Raw genomic sequence first — 17,437 nt, 5'->3', positions numbered from 1 at the left:
ACAGATAAAATTGATATGATGTAATATACCATAGGAATATGGTGCTGATGTTTTCAATTAGCTGAAAAACAGACTGACCTCACCCTGAAAAACTACACCAAGTCAGTCCATTTTGTCCATAATAAAAAGCAGGTTACAAAATTAATTAACCTCATTGAAATGCTTCGAAGACAGCCTTTTAGTATTCAGAGTGAAATAAAGATGGTTGTTACCACTTTATAGCCCTCTGCAGTTAAAGATCTGCAGGGTAAGGCTTTGGACTGATGCAACTGGACTACAGATTCAAGCTCCTTCATTTTGCCTCAGGAACTGCTGCCCTGTGTGCCAGAATTCCCTCTAAGATTAAACACACTGTTATTAAAATGTGTATTACACACATCGGAACCTGCATTATAGCTGCTCCTAATAACGCTGTCAAGTAAACCATGCTCCCAGAGAACCTCAATCCCACCCAAATTGCCTGGAAAGAAACAATTGTAGTTCTTAATCAGTCTCAGTCTTGAATGCATGACAGCACTTTGAGGCACAGGCATACATAAACGCACAATAGCTCCATACGGACTATACCCTGTCCATACTACATAACATAACTAGTGAAAGCCAATAAAGTTGAATGTCTTTGCTCTGGACTCTAAAATGGGAACAGTGGCGACCAGTTCGGAGTTGGATTGAGTTCGAGTGAGATCCTGGACCGTCCCCAGACTTTGTGGGCTGTGTGTTTTGATAACTCTTGATGGATATTTCCTGAATGTCAACAGGTGCTTCTAGGGGCAGATGTGTATCACCCAATCCTGTAAGGGGAGATGGAATCACATTACAAGGAAAGGAACACAAAAGCCCTGGCTGGCTTGAGTGGAGCAGTGTCGCCCACAAAACTAACAGGCCATTCTCAATCAGTAGGTCTTCCTTATAGGAGGGTACTCCCGAGTTAAAAAGTTTGGATGACTCTTAGTTGTCACTAGCATTGAAGAAATGTTTCACTTATTGGATTGTTGGATTTGATCAGATTGCTGTCATTTCACGATTTGATTAATTCATTTGTATTTGTGTTTTGATAGACATAACACAATGTATTGTAAGGCTGGTGGTGTGAGATTGAATGAATAATGTGGGTATAGAAGAATTTAAATGTGCAAAGGAATGAAAGAAAGAGAGCAAGGGGAGTAAGAGAGAAAGATAAACAGTCAAAGGAAGAGAAGATGCAGGCTGTAGAAAGGACATGCGATTGCATCACCTGTTCCTACGGCGCAGCTCCTTAACCATGGCAACAGAATTCCGGTAGGGCTGACAAAGGGGGTGTAGAAAGATGCCTCAACGAGGGAAGGATGTGCGGAGTCTATGGAGGAGGTAGGGGGGCGAGGACAGGCCCAGAATTTCAGGGCCCTGGAAGAGTTACATCATCTAGGAGGAATCCTTTGTCCCCCCCAGTGGTTTGTTACCCGAGCTTCTCATTCAGCTGCTCTGTTTTTGAGCTCCTATATTGGGGGGGACTTTTATATTGTGGGGGACTTTTAATACTTTTTGTCAAATAGATCCTTGGCAAAAACATGTTTCATCCAAGAAATCCTGTTTGTTAAATTGAACAACGCTGACCCCAATGCACAATAATCTACGTTCTCACAAGACTGTGATGCCGTAGTAAGGGAAAACTTAGTCAGTTGCACAACTGAATGCATTCAACCCAAATGTGTCTTCCACATTTAGCCCAACCCCTCTGAATCTGAGAGGTGTGGTGGCTGCCTTAATCGACGTCCACGGCACCCGGGGAGCAGTTGCTGTTGGGGATTAACTGCCTTGCTCAAAGGCAGAACGGCTGATTTTTCCACCTTGCCGGCTCAGAGATTCTAACCAGCGACCTTTCGGTTCCCAGGGGGGAAGAGGAAGGCACCTAGGGAGTGCTTAGGCAAGAGGCCCGCGGGCATACATATACCCGTAGTATATTCACTGTCTAGGCACACTAGACCTGGGTGGACCACCCCCTTGTATTTTGGTTAGCGCACCAGTTGAGGCTAAGTTAGATAGGTAGTGGGTAGGCAGGTTAGATAGGAGGGCTTTGACATGTACTTTCTTTGCTTTGGTTCCGTCCAGCCCCTTTTCCCCATATTACCGTGTGAAGGAATAAATTCCTAGTAAACGGTAAATTCTCTGCCTCTTGTCATCCTTACTCACACATTTGAACGACCCGAAGCAGAAGATAGAATTGTAGTTCATTTAAATTTATCTGGGAGGTTGCTTTTAAAGTCCTCCAACAGCATCAATTCCCGAATATCAGCAAAGGTGTTAGCTTTGCTGGCTGAACACCAGCGATTAAACAGAGACTCTTTGTCCCTAGCAAACTCAACAAACGTACGGTGAGATGTTTTCTTGTGGTTCCTGAAGCGCTGCCTATAAGCTCCAGGCGCCAACTCATAAGCCCACAACTCGGTGGTTTTAACCATATCGTAGTGTAAACAATCTTCCAGGGAGAGAGCAGCTACTACTTCCTGGGCTTTCCCAGACGATTTACATTGTAACAGGAGCGGCCAAACCTCGGGTGGCCAATGCAGAGCAGCGGCCACACGCTCAAACGCAGAGAAATAAGAATCAACTTTCGACTCTCGAAATGGAGGGACTAAAGCAATATTTTTACTCGCATCGAAGTGGACTTGATGATAAGCAGCTTGTGGAGTCGCACTGGAGCCAGCGTCTAGCTCCAGCCGTCGGATCCTCACCTCCTTTGTCGGCTTCTATTTTCCTAATTTCAAATTCAAAATTCATCTGTCTCTCTTTATCTTTTTGCTGCATTTCTAAACGGGCCAGCCTAGAGGTCCCGTCTGAACGACCCGAAGCAGAAGATAAAGGGTCAAATCGGGGCAATGTAAAGGGGGTACGAGCAACCCCTTCCTCCGCCCTATCCTCCGACTTGGCATCGGAAGGTCTACCCATCTCCTCTCCTGAAGCCTCCCTCTCATCATCTTTCAATGAGAGAATTCGTTTTCTCACTAATCACTCCCTGACTAGCACCAAAAGCTCAGCCTTTTGGGCTTTCTCAGGGACGAAGAGGCCATAATGGTCAGCTACAGCGAAAAGGTCTACTTTCCGCAACCTCACCAAACAATCAATAGAGGGCGCTTCAAAAAACTTGGAGATGGCTGCCTCAGCCATCTTATACAATGCAGTCTACTGAACACACGAACTAAACAAGTCATCTAAACTCACAATCCTACCATCACACCTCAATCATCAATCACAGAGAGCAGCAGGGTCCGGTGGGTTTAATGGAATCCCGGATGAGACCCCATTATATTATGCCTCTATGAAGAGGGAACACAACACCCTGCTACAACTCAACTCCCCGTGAAGTGAAAGAGGTATGGACGGTAGGTGCGAGTAAGGATGACGGAAGGCAGAGAATTTACCGTTTACTAGGAATTTATTCCTTCACACGGTAATATGGGGAAAAGGGGCTGGACGGAACCAAAACAAAGTAATTATTGAAGCCCCTTCTCCTATCTGCCTACCCACTACTTACCTGATTTAGCATCACCTGGTGCCCTAACCAAAATACAGGGGCTGGTCCGCCCAGGTCTTACCTAGTGTGCCTAGGCAGTGAATATACTACAGGTATATGTGTGCCCGCGGGCCTCTTGCCTAAGCACTCCCTAGGTGCCTTCCCCTTCCCCCCTGGGAACAAATGAAACAGAATAACAAACCATTTCAACAATCAAAACAGTGCGTCCTATTGACACGTACCAGACATAACCAATCAGCTCCCTCAGCAACAACTAACATAGTACATACCAAATCACTTTCTGAGAAACAACCAAAACTATAGAACCCTCAGCTATCAGCCTCCTCTCTCAGCAATCATCTCAATATATACAATCAATCTCTCTGCAATGACCTCCCAGCAATGATCTCTCTCCTGAACAGAACACTGGCTTTTTATATAGCTTCAGAAGAAATGGGTAATTGGTGACAGCTGCGTCCTGCCGAGTGGGCGGGGTCAGCTCTCCAATTAGCCACGGAGTCGACCAATCAGCTGCTTGGGGAGAATTCAGGAAGCCATCTCCTGAAAACACACTCAGATACAAACTACAACACCGAAACTGGGGAACGTAACAGGCCCAACGCTCTTAACCGCTAGGCTAGAAACTACCAACCCTTAAAAAAAGACTATAGTATACTATAGTTATATACTATAGTTTTCACTGTAGTGTTTTGACAGACTTTACTGTATTTACTGTAGTTTTGTGGACATCACTGTAGTACCCTGTAGTATTTACAGCGTACTAAAGTATAAATACTGTTGTAAGAAAAAAATTGTAGTATATACTAGTAATTACTGTAGTGTTTTTGCAGACTATAGTATACTTAAGCAATAAGGCCCTAGGAGGTGTGGTATATGGCCAATATACCACGGCTAAAGGCTGTTCTTATACGCTATGCGGAGTGCCTGGATATAGACCTTAGCCGTGGTATATTGGCCATATACCACAAACCCCCGAGGTGCTATTATAAACTGGTTACCAACATAATTACAACAGTAAACAAGTAATTTGTCATCATAACTGTGGTATATTTAAGCAATAAGGCCTGAGGGGATGTGGTACAGTGCCTTGCGAAAGTATTCGGCCCCCTTGAACTTTGCGACCTTTTGCCACATTTCAGGCTTCGAACATGAAGATATAAAACTGTATTTTTTTGTGAAGAATCAACAACAAGTGGGACACAATCATGAAGTGGAACGACATTTATTGGATATTTCAAACTTTTTTAACAAATCAAAAACTGAAAAATTGGGCGTGCAAAATTATTCAGCCCCTTTACTTTCAGTGCAGCAAACTCTCTCCATATGTTCAGTGAGGATCTCTGAATGATCCAATGTTGACCTAAATGACTAATGATGATAAATACAATCCACCTGTGTGTAATCAAGTCTCCGTATAAATGCACCTGCACTGTGATAGTCTCAGAGGTCCGTTAAAAGCGCAGAGAGCATCATGAAGAACAAGGAACACACCAGGCAGGTCCGAGATACTGTTGTGAAGAAGTTTAAAGCCGGATTTGGATACAAAAAGATTTCCAAAGCTTTAAACATCCCAAGGAGCACTGTGCAAGCGATAATATTGAAATGGAAGGAGTATCAGACCACTGCAAATCTACCAAGACCTGGCCGTCCCTCTAAACTTTCAGCTCATACAAGGAGAAGACTGATCAGAGATGCAGCCAATAGGCCCATGATCACTCTGGATGAACTGCAGAGATCTACAGCTGAGGTGGGAGAATCTGTCCATAGGACAACAATCAGAAAAAAAGTGTTGTTTAAAGTTTGCCACAAGCCACCTGGGAGACACACCAAACATGTGGAAGAAGGTGCTCTGGTCAGATGAAACCAAAATTGAACTTTTTGGCAACAATGCAAAACGTTATGTTTGGTGTAAAAGCAACACAGCTCATCACCCTGAACACACCATCCCCACTGTCAAACATGGTGGTGGCAGCATCATGGTTTGGGCCTGCTTTTCTTCAGCAGGGACAGGGAAGATGGTTAAAATTGATGGGAAGATGGATGGAGCCAAATACAGGACCATTCTGGAAGAAAACCTGATGGAGTCTGCAAAAGACCTGAGACTGGGACGGAGATTTGTCTTCCAACAAGACAATGATCCAAAACATAAAGCAAAATCTACAATGGAATGGTTCAAAAATAAACATATCCAGGTGTTAGAATGGCCAAGTCAAAGTCCAGACCTGAATCCAATCGAGAATCTGTGGAAAGAACTGAAAACTGCTGTTCACAAATGCTCTCCATCCAACCTCACTGAGCTCGAGCTGTTTTGCAAGGAGGAATGGGAAAAAATTTCAGTCTCTCGATGTGCAAAACTGATAGAGACATACCCCAAGCAACTTACAGCTGTAATCGCAGCAAAAGGTGGCGCTGCAAAGTATTAACCTAAGGGGGCTGAATTGATTTGTTAAAAAAGTTTGAAATATCCAATAAATGTCGTTCCACTTCATGATTGTGTCCCACTTGTTGTTGATTCTTCACAAAAAAATACAGTTTTATATCTTCATGTTTGAAGCCTGAAATGTGGCAAAAGGTCGCAAAGTTCAAGGGGGCCGAATACTTTCGGAAGGCACTGTATATGGCCAATATACAATGGCTAAGGGCTGTACTTTGGCACGACGCAACGCAGAGTAATAATGTCATATTTATTGTAGTGTTTTTGCAGACTGCCATATACTGTAGTATTTACTCTAGGGTTTTTGTGACGTTACTATAGTGTTTTTAAAAAATGTATTATATTTGAAATAGCAATGAGGGCTTTGTCTTTGAGGAAACCACATTTTCCATAAACTGTAGGTTGGTAAGACTGGAGTCAGATTGGACAGTTTAGAGCTTTTACTCTTTTCTGGGGGAACACAATATATGGTCTATACTTGGCATGTCAGTTTCTCACTTATGGGTGGCACAAATTGGGATATATGGGAGGAGAATGGGCAGGGTATATGCAAATTAAGTATTTACTGTAATGTTTTTGTGGTCTGTTGTATACTGTAGTATTTACAGTAGCATTCTACAGTATACTATAACATTCTATAGAAAGTGTTAGTAAGCATTTCCTTGGAGGATTTATACCATGCGTATAACATGCGTATACCATACATACGACTAATAAAACTAGGAAAAAAATATAAAAATAAAAGAATACACATTATTGAGGTATACTACAGTGTGTAGTATAGTATTCTACAGTATACTAGAGTTTACTATAGAATGATTTAGTACTGTAGTATACTATAGTAAACTGTAGTATTTTGTCATGTGGGTAGTACTGATACACTGTGATGTTTCTTTTTTGTTCTATCCCCACAGGAACCACAGAGCGGGTGTGTCTGATACAGGGTACGGTCGAGGCGCTAAATGGTGTCCACAGCTTCATCGCGGAGAAAGTCCGCGAGATGCCCCAGAGCGCCCAGAAAACAGAGCCAGTCAGCATACTGCAACCACAGACCACTGTCAACCCCGATCGCGTCAAACAGGTGAGAGACAGGTCCATTACAGTCAGCCAACCCTGACACGGAACCCAAACCGGCTGCGCACGCGAGACATCGTGCATACATTTATTTTTTCCCCCCACACCAAACACGATCACGACACGCAGGTTAAAATATCAAAACAAACTCTGAACCAATTACATTCGTTTGTGGACAGGTCGAAAAGCATTAAACATTTATGGCAATTTAGCTAGCTAGCTTGCACTTGCTAGTTAATTTGTCCTATTTAGCTAGCTTGCTGAACTGACTTCTATTTTAGCCCTTGGCAACGCAGACGCTCGTTGACACGTGCGAGCAGTGTGTGTGCGCACAATAATATAGATTTCAAAATGTATTTTGCAATGCACGCGACGCGAGTGGTGTAGTCAGGGTAGGACCGACCACCATACTTAACATAACCATAGCATGGACAATGACCTGTCAGATATAGAACACGACCGATCAAAGCATGTTACCTCCCTACCTACGATGATCTGTCTGAGATGTCAATAGTGTAGACATGCAGAGTCATAAGGGCACGTGGTCAGCACATGGCAAGAACACAGTCACACTTTGTCTCACAGGGGCATCTGCCCCACAACCTGAGCCCTGGCAGGGTCAGGAAAATGTGAGAGCATGGGGTTATTTTTACCGGCCGCCTGCCCGCTAGGTCCTCAACAGTGCCACAGAGCTGGACGGCAGCTGCAGCCTTAACCCCTGGGATTAACACATCGCTGAGTAAAGCAGAGGGCTGGGATAGTAGAATGACTCAGTGAGCGTTCTCTCTCTCTTTCCTACTTTTCAATCTCTCTTTCTGCCTCTCTCCCTCCCTCCCTCCTTCTCTCTGGCTCCCACTATTCCTTTGCAGGCTAAGTTAATAGTGCCCAACAGCACGGCTGGGCTGATCATCGGTAAGGGCGGGGCCACAGTCAAGGCGGTGATGGAGCAGTCGGGTGCCTGGGTCCAGCTGTCCCAGAAGCCTGAAGGCATCAACCTGCAGGAGCGCGTGGTCACGATCAGCGGGGAGCCCGAGCAGAACCGTAAAGCCGTGGAGATCATCGTGCAGAAGATCCAGGAGGACCCTCAGAGCAGCAGCTGCCTCAACATCAGCTACTCCAACATCTCAGGCCCCGTGGCCAACTCCAACCCCACCGGTTCCCCCTATGCCAACTCGGCTGAGGTCCTTCCCAACGCCGCTGCGGCTGCTGCCACTGCCTCCAGCCTTCTAGGCCAGGCCGGCCTGGCAGGAATGGGCGGCTTCCCGGGAACCATGTCCAGCTTCTCTGGCAATGACCTGCTGGCCATCACCTCGGCCCTCAACACACTGGCCAGCTATGGCTACAACACCAACACCCTGGGCCTGGGCCTCAACCCCGCCGCTGCCTCCGGGGTCCTGGCCGCCGTGGCTGCTAGTGCTAACCCAGCTGCTGCTGCTGCCGCTAACCTCCTGGCCTCCTATGCCAGCGATGCCTCTGGCTCCGGCCATCCTGCTGTTGGTCTGGGGGGCTTCTCCCTGGGCTCGCTGGCTGCCGCCACGGGGGCCTCCAACGGCTACCTGAATGCCTCGTCACCACTGATGGCTTCCTCCCTGCTGGCCGCAGAGAAGCTGGGAGAAGGGGCCAAGGACGTGGTGGAGATTGCTGTGCCCGAGAATCTGGTGGGCGCCATCCTGGGGAAAGGCGGGAAAACGCTGGTTGAGTACCAGGAGCTGACGGGAGCTCGCATCCAGATCTCCAAAAAGGGAGAGTTCATACCTGGCACGCGGAACCGTAAAGTTACCATAACAGGGTCACCCGCGGCAACGCAAGCCGCCCAGTATCTGATCAGCCAGAGGATCACGTATGAGCAGGGTGTGCGTGCCACCAACCCACAGAAGGTGGGCTAAATGGGGGAAAAAGGATGTAATAAAGGAAAGATGGAGACAGAGAAAAGAAAGGGAATCAAGGGTCACGGAGAGAGGAAAAAACGTCCAAATATCCATTCAATATTTCAGTATTAAAAAGAGAAGGTGACAAAGAAGGAGGTGAGGCAGAGAGAAAACCGGGATACGTGTGTGTGATTGTGATTGTGTTTTTAGGACTGAGGTTGTGATGTTTTTTAAAAGTGGTGTCGAGTCCTTTTGATGACGAGTAAAGCTGAACTGGTCCACTGCCAAGCAGCAGAGTCAGGGGTGAGTCCACACGATTTCACCCCCTTCAAAAACCTCACAGCTGGGTTTGTTTTTGGATTTCGTTCTCTTCTGATTTTCTTTTCTTTGGCTGTGTTGATTTTTCAGCTTCAGTTGTAGATCTCCGCTCCCGGTGAGTTGAGGTTCCGGACAGGCTTAAAGAGCAGAGATAGCGTTTTGCTCATGCCTTTTTGCTTTGATGTTAACCTCGCTCCATGTGAACAAAGCAAAAGGCCTTGTTTACATGAGAGAGGTAAAATGACGAGCACCAGAGGTCATCCAATACCATTTGGCAACCATTTTAATCTAAATTCTTAATGGATATCAGAATATTAATGACATGCCACTGTATGGTTCATATCAAAATTGAGGTTTTAACAATTCGGTTTTTATCCTTTTTATTTTCCTCAATTATTTATTGAAATATGGTCTCATTCAAACACATATAGATTATTTAAACCTGTGAATTCGGGTTGATATGAATGTAAAGACATTATTATTGTTATTTTGTTATTAACGAGGATCAAATTTTGAGTTGCAGTGACAGATATGTATAGTTTTCACCCAGAACTGCACAGGACTAGTGTAGATCAGGGGTCAAATGTTCAATGTGAGAGGATAGAGACACGCAGGAATGTACACATACACAGGAACAGACACACATTCATACATGTTTACCGCCACCAACATACACACCACTTTTGGTGCTACGAAAACATAACTACAGATCTCTAGGCCTATATTACCTGTATCACCTAAATTGAAAATCCCTTTGGAGATTGCTCTCCCTCTCCTTGATTGTAAGATGCCAAGCATTATTCACTTATCTGTAGTTTACGGGATCTAGTTCTGCCTTTATATATTTGACCCCGCTAGTTCTCCTTCAGCTGCCATGGCAAACTGTATCTTGTACCACCGTGGACAGTTTAGATAACGTAGTTACTGATTTTTTTTTTTTATCCTATTGTCATGAATTAGCCCGGTACTTTGAGTTCGCCAGCCGATATTGCGCCTTGGGACATGCTCCTATGTAGAAATTTGAATAACCCCCCATGGGACGGAGCATCATACCCGAGAGGGAAGCCAGCACTATACACAGCTTGGTATCTTACATTACCTTTTCAATTGAAGAATCTAACCGGAAGAGTCCCGAAGGGAACAAAGCAGTCTTGTTAAGAAAAGCAGTATAGAACGTTATCTGTGAGCGAGGAGATGATTGCTTTATATCAGAATGGCTGGTAGTCAAGAGAGACACTAATGAGAAAGAAATTGACTCACCATGAAACATTTGGCGTTTTCTGTGAACCATTTTTCTCAACCAGAGTCAATACCAATATGGAGTCAAGCAGTTTATGCAGGTGGTTAGTCCAACCTGTTATCTTGCCTAAAGCAGACATTGACACTAGCTTACATTGGCAGTAGTGCATAATGCGTTGCCCAAACATTTATCTGACATTCTGTAAGGATAATTGTTTGGCAAAAACGCAGGAAGGGTAATTGTCTTCTAGAACATTCTCAAACACAAAGATTAACCTTGCTTCTGCGCTGCTATCCATTGGTTTTCATCCGAGTACACTGGGTCTCTTATGACTGCACTGTGAGACACAACAAAGACACAACGCAAAGTGTGTCTGTCCCTTCTTGAGCCAAGGGATCATATTTTGAAGTACATATCCAGGATATAGGCCTACAGCTGGTGCACTTACATCGCATGTTCTAGAGCAGGGATGGGCCACACCAGTCCTCGGGGGCTTCTTCCCCATCCCTAGCAAACACAGCTGATAAAACTAATTACATTGTAAACTGAAGATCATGATTAGTTGATTATTGGAGTCAGGTGTGTTAGCTGGGACAGAAGTGTGACACCAATCAGGCCCCAGAGGACTGGAGTTGCCCATCCCTGTTCTAGAGCAAAACCAGCTGAGCAGCGAGATAAGGAACAGTTCCACAAGAACATCCATAATGTGATGTCTTGGAGATATTTTGGTTTACCAATAATATTGCACAACAGAGAGCTGCTACTGGACGTTTTTTCTACTGATCAGTCCAGAGTCATCAGTCAACCATAGTGTCTTTTATTAAGGTCTGTGCTATCCGGGATCCTTGGCATGTCCCTAACCCATTGAAGTTGAAATGAAAAATGGTTAAGGTAAGGGTTAAGGTAAGTGTAGGGGTTAGGGTAGGGACATCCCAAGGATCCCGGATAGCATTGACCCTTTTATTAACCCAAATGACTCCTATGACATTTATTTTCCTGCATTGCAGTCCCTGTATCCTATTCTGACCCTCTTTTCCATTTCACAAATGTATCCATAGACTTATGTAACCAGAGCTCTGGGATCGGCTTCCAATAATACAGGACCAGGAATGATAGTGTCAGAGAAAGAAACAGCAGCACTCCCCTTACAGTGAAATGACGAGGCTCCTTCTTGAGACAGAATTGACCTTTACCCCACCTTACTAACAACTCTATGTTTGAGCGCTCCGCATGGCACCAGCCACGAGCCCCATTACCTTGACTCACTGAATACACGTTTCTCTTTCATTGTATTTCTGACGGGATGTGCTGTGACTTTTAATAGTAGTCAACGGCACACTAGTTACTTGAAATGAAATGGCACTCCAGTTAAAATATCTGTAACTTCTTTCACCTGTGGGGTTCAAAACCTTCATATTTTAGCCCTAACCTCACAACATTTTAATGCTGATTTAAAATACAAGCACAAATCAAGGTGGATTTAATAATAGAAGCAATGCAACTACGCTTGGTTTAGAGAGAGACTACTCCAGAGCTGTCTGATCTGTACACTGTACCAACTCCTCTCTCTCCATTCATTACTTTTCCTCCTCTTTCTTTAGACATTTCCCCACCCTACATGTGCTCTTTTTGGTCTATTTTAAAGTCCTCCTATATAGAGATTACCTTTTCTCTCTCCTCTGCACTGCTCTCCTTCTTTCTGTCTTGTCTACTCATAGGCGCTGACGTCTGGGAGTTGCAGGGAGTGCCGAAGTGATTGATAGGAGTTATGCACTATAGGTCAGAAGGGTATGCAAATATTTTCACAGCCCATAGAGTTCACCAGTCAAAAATGCACAGATATCACCTGCCTCCAAACTGTGACAACCCACAAGACCAACCAGCAACATTGGTTCAAACTTCGGTATCAAATTCCCCACTAAAAGAAGAACAAGTAGGATTTAGACAGGCTTACACCGTGATCTATGACCTTCCAGGGGAAGGGAAAGCAAAATAGGAAGGCGAATCTTGGTTGAATGAGAACATGTCTGTTGGTTGACCAAACAGAGCTTCTATTTCAGCCTCATAACAAAAGAAAGCAGGAGTTTATTAAAAAAAAGTAAATGAGAGAGAGAGAGAAAGGTGGGAACTCGTTCGTGACCTCATGCTGAAACAGTGACATCCTTTATGCATATCCTCTTATCTGAAAAATGACTAGAAATTCATTTCTGTGGAATATGTCATGTCAACATGATCTATATGTACTTAATTGTAGCTATTCTAGTTTGTAGTCCAAATGCAGTCCAGCGTCGTCAATACAATGTGAAACTCTATGTTATCTTTGTGTGGATGATGAAGAGTGCCAACTAACCCTGATTAAGATTAGCTTTGCGATTTGTTTGTGCATTACGATGACTCATCATCGACAGGTGGCGTTCATATTTCTGTTATTGAGGATTTAGTTTGACCGTAAGAAAAATTTAAAGAATATTGGAAGCAATATAGTAGCATGTTGTCCTGTTTTGTGTTTTTATTATGTCTATTGTATGAACCTTTGAAATTACTAAGATTTTGAATGAATAGGTTTACATGTACTTTTTGTAAGTTATGAAAATGCTGCTATTTGATAAGTAAAATATAAAAAATATTTTAGTTGAAAATATGTCTGGTCTGTTGATAAGAAACATGCTCTAAAAGACAGGGGCGTAAAACGAGGTGTATAGAATACTATACAGTATTGGTAAGATAGTAACAGTAATAATTGTACCTGTGCCAAACTAGACCTCTGCAGCTTCTGAAATTGTAGATGTGCGATCAAATGTTAGATATCAATAACTTGTTTAGAAGTGCTGATCAAGTGCCAATCAAACAATGTTTTTCAGTTAAGAAAAGATAATCGTATATATTACTTCAGAAAACGATGGACAAATAACTATTTTGTGCATTGTTTTACCCCATAGCTACATAGAGTAAGAGATAAAGATTGTGATTTTTATGGATCCATGTTGTTTTACACTCCATGCATCCCCTGTGTGTTCGTTTGACCTGTGGCTTAAGCACTGCTGTTTTTCACAAATGTCTCTATAGGCCAGCATGGACTAAGCATAACATGTTATAAGCATTCATAACATAGTCATTAACAATCAGACAAAATGTGTTTCGTGGAGTTAGGTGTTATCTTTTTGCACGTCTTCTATTGCATGGTATCAAAGTGAAAAATTGAGGGAGAAAACTAAATGGAAAAAAAATGGAGGTTTTCTCGCAACATTCAAAGACATAAAGTTGCATGCAGTCAGTTGTAGAACACTTAAGTTAAAATCACCTCATATTTAAAATGTTTCATGTCGTAAGTTGGGAGGGAGCCCATTATTGTCATGTTGGCCCAAATACAACACATTTCAGATCAAATTCTCATACAGTCCATCTCTTTATATTCTAACAGACCAGGTTTTATTTTCTTAAGGTACCATAAGGAGTATTACAAATGTGAAACAAGCAAACGCGAAAATGTTATTCAGTGTTATTCTTGAGTTTTGCTTTCTAGAATACCAGGCATTTTTTAAATCAGGTTAAACCTCACAAAACCCGTGTAATATTTTTTAAAGATTTTTTGTACCACAGTTTGAATGCCCAAATCTAATCTATGAATGTAATCCCATTTGCTCATTTTTTCAGTTGAATGTTTATCAGTCTTTTAATGTGAATTCAGGGCTGGAATTTCAACTACATGTAGAGTTAAGATATTATGTCAAGAACCAATTTCAGCTATAGTCAGGTAGGCCATAGTCATAACCCAGATATGTTTTAACAACACTTCCGATTCACTGTCAACATTGTCCTGTTTGTTTGGTGTTGCATAAATGCACTTTACTGATCAATGGGTCATACCTTTTTACAAAATTCCATCTCCTGTTATTGGATGTGAAACAAAGCAAACCATGTTAACGTTCAGCCGTTTTTGTCATTCTTTGCTGTTGCTCTGATATTGTTTGTTGAGGTTTTTTTTCTGATCTTTTTGGGTCTCTGTGTATCAGACTTCTCTGAAAAGGTGGCACCCGAGTCCACATAATATGGTTTATCCATTTCCTTTTGAAAATATTTGTGTAAATCACAATGAGTGAATCTTCTTTAAAAGAGGGAGAGGGAATTTAGAGTGGAGCTGTTCCATCTTGTCATGTTGCATTCTGCTGCCTTGAAGTCTAGAGGGCGGAAGTATTTTTATGAACAAATTGGCATTGAAAGCACGGTAAACCTCATACAATGTCTCTATGTGGTGTTATCAGAGAGTACATGTTTGTTACTTTACAGAATGCAATCCCAAGGTCTTGCTGATATAATTTTAGATGGGATACAAATACAGCACCAGCAAAATTTGATTGCCTCGGTTATACCGCTGTCAGTGTTGGTGGATTGGACAACTCAACCTGTAAGAACCCTGTGTAACCTAAAACTATTTTACCACTGCATGCTATGACTTTCTGTCTCCTCCTTCTGCCGTGCACTGCTACTAACCCCCACCACCCTTCTAACCCCTCCACTACTGAGTGCCAAACTAAGTCAACACCATTCCAAACCTTCAGTTGTTTTAAATATGATGTAGTCTGGACATGCATCTGACCCTCCAGGATCTTCCTAAGGGAGGATTCTATCGAACTATCAGACAGGACTAAGCCGGTTAAGGCTGCTTGCCCCCTCTTCTCCTCAACTCTCTCCATCATCTTTTCAGCCTACATGACATTATGATTATGTGTGCCGTTGTGTCTGGCACCTGTCATTGTATTCACCCATTGAATGGGAAATTATTCTGAGCCCATTCCTCTGAATAGTGGGAGAAAGACAGGATTTTTACCAACCAGCCACGACGCCATCTCTTATCTTTGACCCTCCCATGAACTAAGTTGACCTTATCCACCCTTTGCGTGCTCATCTGCATGTTTGGATTATTTTGACCCCAGATTTATTGCCAAAATTAGCTGAGACTACAACTGTATGAATTTTCATTTGGTTTTAATTGTTTTCTTGTCATCCGGACAATTCTGCAGGGTTGAAGCTAACAAATCTTGTCTGAAAAAAGCATGACAATGCCCTGCACACCTCTTCGGCTCCATTGTAAATATTATTTTGGGTTAGTTTTTCATTTTAATTTTGTAAAAAAAAAAGGTTTTCCATCTTAAGAAATGGACTGTCAGCATATGTAATATGTTGTCCTAAACTTAAGAGTTGGGTCAATTGGAATGACTCTGGTGTCTATATTGAGACAGAGAAGATACCATTTCAAAGTCCAGACCTCACTTGTCCTTTGACTGAAGCATTTGCTTCGATGCCTTTACACAGACACAGTCTCAATCTTAAAGCTACAAGGGCAACATTGTATTTCCTTGTGCCATGTCAGTGAAGTACGGGTGAGAGCCTTTTATTGAGATATTTGCCAATACGGGTGCCAAATTAAATCGGCACTGAGCCAAAAGCCAGCCAGCCTACACACTGAAGCTGTGGTAGCAATGGGATGGTTCACTTCCCAATCCCATATCCCTCCCAAAACACTTAATTGTTTGACATTTGACTTGACATGTCACTATATTCTATGCTGCCAGTCAATTTCTTGCTTTCCTCAGTGAAACATCTCAGAAGCAGTTAATTTTACAACATTACACTGTTGCTCAATGACAACAGCAACTATCAAAAGGGAATGAAAGTGTATTTTTATTATCAGTTTATCTGAGCATCATTCATTAATAGATTTAAGGGTAATGACTATTTAATGTAACTGTAGTATTGTGTTTGTAAAAAAAAAAAATCGGTGAGTTGTGTTTGATGACTCGTGGACTACCAGTGAAGTCAGCATTTCAGTGTTAATATATTGAATTGTTTTTTAAAGATTATTTTTGCGACAGCAACAGCAACAAAGAGTCATTATAAATGTTCATTTTAGCATCACTTGTCTTCTGTTCCTTTATTCTCCTCCACCTCTACTCTCTGTCTCATTGGAGTGAAAGGTCTTGAGTTGATTAAAGTGCATGCGATATGCTCACAGAAAAGTTCATTTTCTAAATGGGGTGCTGAATCTTAGCTTATGAGGTAGTCCATTAACAATTAATATGACAATACTCTCCAAATCATGACCGGTTTTATTGTGCATGTTCTGTCTGAGTGCTGTTCTAGTTGTTGTTCAAAGTCTTGAGTAAAAGCCAAAGCGAGCGTCTAAGCTAATTTGTAGTTCTAGTACAGTGGCGTGTGGGCAGAATGTTGTAGTGTTATCTGTTTTGTGAAGCTGTGCAGTTCTTCACAGGCCAGAACCAGTTTGGGAAGTTAAATTAATCTTTCCTTGATTTTTTTTGCATCCTCTCTTCTTGCCTCCTTCTCAAAACTCATTGGAGAAGGTCAGAAGGGGGACCGGGGACCTTCTCCAAAATAGTTGAGAAGCTCCTGAGTGGGGCAGCGGTCAAAGGCACTGCATCTCAGTGCTAGAGGCATCACTACAGACCCTGGTTTGATTCCAGGCTGTATCACATCCGGCTGTGATTGGAGTCCCATAGAGTGGTGCACAATTGGCCCATGGTCGTCCGGGTTAGGGTTTGGCCGGGGTAGGCCGTCATTGTAAATAAGAATTTGTTTTGAACTGACTTGAGTGGTTAAATAATAGGTTAAATAAAAAATAAAGGAGGTAAGGAGATAGGATTCGCGGAAAGACAATTGGGATAGAGTCATAATCCATCTTTGTCCCTCCAACATCATTCCTCCTGCACCATGGGACATCCTCCATTAACAATAACTTCTAAAACCAGAGTATAACAGTCATTGATTTATAAAGCGGTTTTCATTACATCTCAAAGTGCTAATTGTTACTGGTGCTTGAAGATTTTATAAGACAACACAGAACAAGGAGGGGTCTACTAGGAAGGCAAATCCTGTATAGGTGCATTTTGAGGTCAGATTTGAAAGAGCCAAGTTCCCTTGAGGTGGACGGCAGGGAGCACATTCCAGATGCGAGGATATGTGGTCTAAAATGGCTA

General features: G+C 42.8%; 1 protein-coding gene across 2 annotated transcripts in view; it reads left to right on the top strand.

The window, feature by feature from the left end:
• LOC109872548 (RNA-binding protein Nova-1) overlaps positions 1–16,361 on the top strand; it is a 29,544-nt gene extending 13,183 nt beyond the window's left edge. For both annotated transcript variants that reach the window (XM_020463817.2, XM_020463818.2), the window contains exons 3-4: positions 6,860–7,026; positions 7,889–16,361. In XM_020463817.2, the coding sequence (XP_020319406.1) occupies positions 6,860–7,026; positions 7,889–8,905 (1,184 nt within the window). In that variant the 3' untranslated portion in view covers positions 8,906–16,361. The remainder of the gene's footprint in view (positions 1–6,859; positions 7,027–7,888) is intronic.
• Positions 16,362–17,437: the final 1,076 nt, after the last annotated feature.

The sequence above is a fragment of the Oncorhynchus kisutch genome, linkage group LG28 (assembly GCF_002021735.2).
Source record: "Oncorhynchus kisutch isolate 150728-3 linkage group LG28, Okis_V2, whole genome shotgun sequence".
Taxonomy (NCBI): domain Eukaryota; kingdom Metazoa; phylum Chordata; class Actinopteri; order Salmoniformes; family Salmonidae; genus Oncorhynchus; species Oncorhynchus kisutch.
This window is presented reverse-complemented; position numbering and strand designations above follow the sequence as displayed.